This window comes from Frankliniella occidentalis, unplaced genomic scaffold, assembly GCF_000697945.3.
Source record: "Frankliniella occidentalis isolate FOCC.00 unplaced genomic scaffold, Focc_3.1 Scaffold20, whole genome shotgun sequence".
In the NCBI taxonomy this organism is placed as follows: Eukaryota; Metazoa; Arthropoda; class Insecta; order Thysanoptera; family Thripidae; genus Frankliniella; species Frankliniella occidentalis.
Genome location: NW_026267150.1, coordinates 173,854 through 178,382, shown reverse-complemented (window position 1 = coordinate 178,382; position 4,529 = coordinate 173,854). Strand labels below are relative to the sequence as shown.

Genomic DNA, 4,529 nt, shown 5'->3' with positions numbered 1-4,529 from the left:
AACGTACATGATGCTAACTTAGTCATACTGAAAGAAAGAAAACAGTAACAAAAATAAAAACGTAGCACGTGATATCGTCGAGTCTTTCACGATATTGAGATACTATGAGGGAAAAGCAAACTACGTAGAGCGTGTGGTCACGTTTTTCTAAAACAATTAAAACGAAAAAAATAATATGAGATGAACTACGATAAAAATCATATCCAAATTAGCGCTTTTCACTATCTTTCTAAACTGCTTCATGGTATGCACCAGGAGTGGGCGCTGTCGTGGTGGTGCTGTGCGCAGCGACGTGGTGCTTGCTGCCGTGGTGGTGATGGTGGTGGTGCTGGTGTGCGTTGTGCTGCCGCTGGGCCTTGTTGAAGGAGAGGGCGTCCTTCCCGATGGGGGCGCTGTACGTGATGGCGCCCGACAGCCTCACGCCGTACTTCTCCAGCGCCTCCTGGCGGTCTGCGAGCAGCGGCTTGTCCCCTGCAAGCGTGACAGTGACAACCAGTTACAGAGCCATTTGTCTTGAAACTTAATTTAGTCACTGCAATTTTCTTTACAATGTGTATTTCATCAATTTGCTGCCGGTCGTGTCCAAGAGTGTCTACGGAAGTTCAAATGGGAATCCCCTGAAGGAACCTTCGAAGTTCTTAACAATATGCGATGCACGGACCAAACAAAGTCGGTCATTGGTATTTGAACATTTTTTAAAATTTATTTTGCCACGGCGACGGCGGGCCGGGATAGGGGGACCAAAGTGCACTCGATAGGCGATGCGCCCTCCACGCCACGCCCGCCCCGCCCGGCTGTACATTGTCTGAGATGCCGCGTCTTTTGCGCCTGAATGAGTAGAGCCCCTGAGTCTGCTCCCGCTGCACTGACCGCCCCCCACCCCGCCCTCCCCTCCTCAGCGTCCTGGTGTTGGCGCGTGGCCGCCGATGCAGCTGCCTTGTTCGCACCGCACAAGCCCACTCAAACACCAGTACACCAGGACTTATTCAACAGTATCACGTGAGGGCGGGAACGCGTTTGACACGGCTGGACATTTATCAATAAAGAGTCTAGTTAACCTGCCGAAGCCCTTACACTACTTAACACTCTCGCACTCCGCTCAGTGTGTAGTTTTCGACAACTTTTCTTTCCTCATGTATTAATGGCAATTTTCAATATTAATATTGAAAATATTAATATTCTTAAATTTAAGAAAATAGATCTTGATTGAGTTTTTCTAAAATGCCTAGCTACCTACTATTACCACCATTCTTACCTCGGTTGGCGGCGCAGAGGCGTTCGCATTCGGCCAGCGTGGCGAAGTTGTTCTTGTTGCCGCGACAGCCTCCGTACTCGAACGCGTGGCAGACCTGCGACTCGGCGTGGTAGAACCAGCGCTGCAGGTGGCCGCGGCAAGGGCCGGGGTCCGCGGACAAGCGACACACCTCTGCAGAGACCGAATAGGACCGTACCGAAACATGTGTCATTCATAGTTGTGGAAGAATAAGCAAGCCGACCCATTCAACACAACACAGTTAGTCACGACAATTAGTGACATCGACAGTTTGCAAGAGTCTGCGGCGGGATTATGAGGCGTTTCTTCCCAGAAACTTGGGATCTTTTTGGGCAACATTTTGTGTTTGGGCGCCGTGGGAATGGGCAACGCGGTATAACCAAAATGCATTCATTCGTTTTAAATGATAAAATGATAATAATGCTTGAACCATTGTGTTCCAAAGTACAGCACATCTCAACCGGAAAAGGCGTAGCAAATGTGTACAACGTACGTGGGCACCTTTGCGGCATTTTGAGTGCGTACACTCAAAACCAAAATCTACCCCAATTTACCTATTTTTAACGTTAAAAGTTCACATGCACTTGGCCTAGAATGTCCAAGCCAGACCAGACTCTGAGGCCGAAGTCGTCTCACTTTTTTTCAGAAAATGCTTCCAACTACTCTTCCTAATCATGAGGACAGGCACGTCGGCTCATCGCCGCCCTGCCCCACACAGTTCCCCGTCCCGCCACCCCACCCTGCACCCCGCTCCACCCCGCTCCATCCCGCTCCATCCCGCTCCACCACGACCCGCCCCTTCCCTCCTCGCCCCGCCTACGCCCTGACCGACGACGGGTTACTTATCACGCCATTGCGACCACCGAGCTTACCAAAGCCAGCCGATGAGACACTCTGTAGCATTCCCTTCCTCTTTCCCCTCCCTTTCGCCACCCTGGCCAACAGATTAAAAAAACGAGCACGGCGTGTTAAGGACTGGCACAACTTGCGCCCTGATAGAGCGGGTGCATTGAGCCTTGGGCCTTGGGTGTTCCACTGCAGGGTTGCCGGCAGAAACGTCCACTTTCCATTTGGCGCTAATCACTGTCATCCCATGAGCTCCACCCAGAGCCAGCGCATTATGTGTGCTTCGTTGCGCCTATAACTGCGCTTAAAATGTTCGCAAGAAGTGCCAACGCATTAAATGCGGTTCAATTGTTCAATGCGTGAGAAATGCACCTAAAAGATGACGCATCGTTGCTGCCTCGCTTAAGCGCCGTGCGCACGGAACAAAAAGACGCGAAAAGATTAGCTGTGTAGTAGCTAGTTAATCTAATAGCTAATTAGGGGTAACTAAATGTTCAGCTATGTAGCTAAAAGTAAAGGTGTGTACCTACTAGGTACAACTACAATGTTTAAAACATTGCGCATCAGGGCTGAACCTAACTTTGAGCTACATAGCTAAACGATCTGTGTTCCCGTTTTTAGCTATTAATGCTATGGCTTAGCTACGACAGCTAATCTGACTCCGAGGGGGCAGTGACTTCTAGTATTCACGGTTCACGAGGGGATTAATACCTCCAGTATTCAGGCGATATTCAGTGATTATTCAGTGATATTCACTATTAGAGTGTATTCACAGTGCACGAAATTTCGGAGTTGGTGCCCCCTCGTCTGACTCACCTCTGGCCTGCTCGGGGCTGAGGTGGCAGGAGGGAGTCTCGGCAACGCAGAAGACGCGCTCCTGCATCCTGGCGTTGGCGCACGGCCCCGCGTCGTCCTCCGTGTTGGACATGACGACGCGCTCGCGGTGCTGCTCCCCGCGGCCGCACGACGCCGAGCACACGGACCACTGGCTCCACTCGGACAGCAGGCAGCCACCGCCGGGCTCCGCCTGCAAGAGAGTGTATAGCGCTGGAGCTGAGCACCCGGGTCTGTGAGCTGCCCGGCAGTGGGGCTGGAGGTGGACAGAAAATGTGACAAACCATACGCACCGTGTCCGCGCCGCCGCAGTCGGCGCCGTCTTCCTCGAGGCACGGCTCGTTCTGCTGCAGGTGCGGCGGGTTCTTGGCCACGGCGCAGCGCTTGCCCGCGCGGTGCTTGAAGCGGCGCGAGCGCGTGCGCGTGCCCTGGCCGCAGGTCGACGAGCAGGAGGACCACGACGTCCAGGGCGTCAGCTCGCACTCGGGGTCGTCCTCGGCGTTCCCGTAGCCGCCCAGGCTGCGGGCAGCGCGAGCGACGCGAGCGTCAGTTGGGTGGCCTGCCCGCGCGGCGGCGGCAGGGGCCGGGGCCCGAGGGGTACTTCACTATACCGGGTGTCCAGGCTAAGACATGCCAGTACGTTGGGTTGCCTATGCACTGGCTGCAGGGGCACAAGGCGCGGGTTGGGTGGCGCGGCGGGGAAGTGGTAGCTCCCCCACCACTCCCCCGCCACCCGCCCGCACTTGCTGCCCCTGCAGCCAGTGCACAGGCAACTCAACGTACTGGCATGTCTTAGCCTGGACACCCGGTACATTCAAGCGTTTACCAACTTTACTGTTTTTACTTGAGTTTTCTTAAAAGATCCTTAAAGTTTTTTCTGATTTTTTAAAATGGATTTTTCCATTATTTTTCAACTGAATTTTTTAAATTAACAAAAGGTTTTGGATGTCGTTCACTGATGTTATTTTTAGAGAAGTACTACGAAGTACCCCTCGGTCGGGGGTCGGCCTATACTTACTCGGGGCACTGCTTGAGCCGGCTGGAGTAGCACTGCTGGCGGAGGGTGACGAGCCGCTTGCAGCCGCGCTCCGTGGCGTCCGGCTTGAGGTAGAAGCGCTGGCGGTGGCGCATGCCGCGGCCGCAGGTCACGGGGCACTCGGGCCACGGCCCCCACTCGCCCACCTCGCAGTCCTCTGCAAGCAGGAGCGGCGCAAAGCGGCGCGCGTCTCAAGCACCGCGGCGCAAGCCAGGCACGCAGCCACCAAGCGAGGCAGGGGGGGAGGGAGGAGGCGTTCCCACGTGACTTGTCCCTGCGCCCCAGAGGGGCGGTGTGGCGGCGAGAGCGGAGAAGGATTTCCCCCCGGTACCCTGCTGGTCGGTGGAGGGTGTGCGCTGACCGGCGCAGTGCGGAGGGCAAGGGATGAAATTTCCCTCAGGGGGGGGGGGGGGGGTGGTGGTGGTGCTGGTGTGCGTTGTGCTGACGCTGGGCCTTGTTGAAGGAGAGGGCGTCCTTCCCGATGGGCGCGCTGTACGTGATGGCGCCCGACAGCCTCACGCCGTACTTCTCCAGCGCCTC

The 4,529-nt window shown here is 55.2% G+C and overlaps 1 protein-coding gene across 2 annotated transcripts in view; it reads right to left on the bottom strand.

The window, feature by feature from the left end:
• Positions 1-129: 129 nt before the first annotated feature.
• LOC113206127 (spondin-1-like) overlaps positions 130-4,529 on the bottom strand; it is a 32,954-nt gene continuing 28,554 nt past the window's right edge. For both annotated transcript variants that reach the window (XM_052264530.1, XM_052264529.1), the window contains exons 8-12: positions 3,972-4,146; positions 3,247-3,472; positions 2,936-3,146; positions 1,256-1,426; positions 130-471 (exon numbers count right to left, since the gene is read on the bottom strand). In XM_052264530.1, the coding sequence (XP_052120490.1) occupies positions 230-471; positions 1,256-1,426; positions 2,936-3,146; positions 3,247-3,472; positions 3,972-4,146 (1,025 nt within the window). In that variant the 3' untranslated portion in view covers positions 130-229. The remainder of the gene's footprint in view (positions 472-1,255; positions 1,427-2,935; positions 3,147-3,246; positions 3,473-3,971; positions 4,147-4,529) is intronic.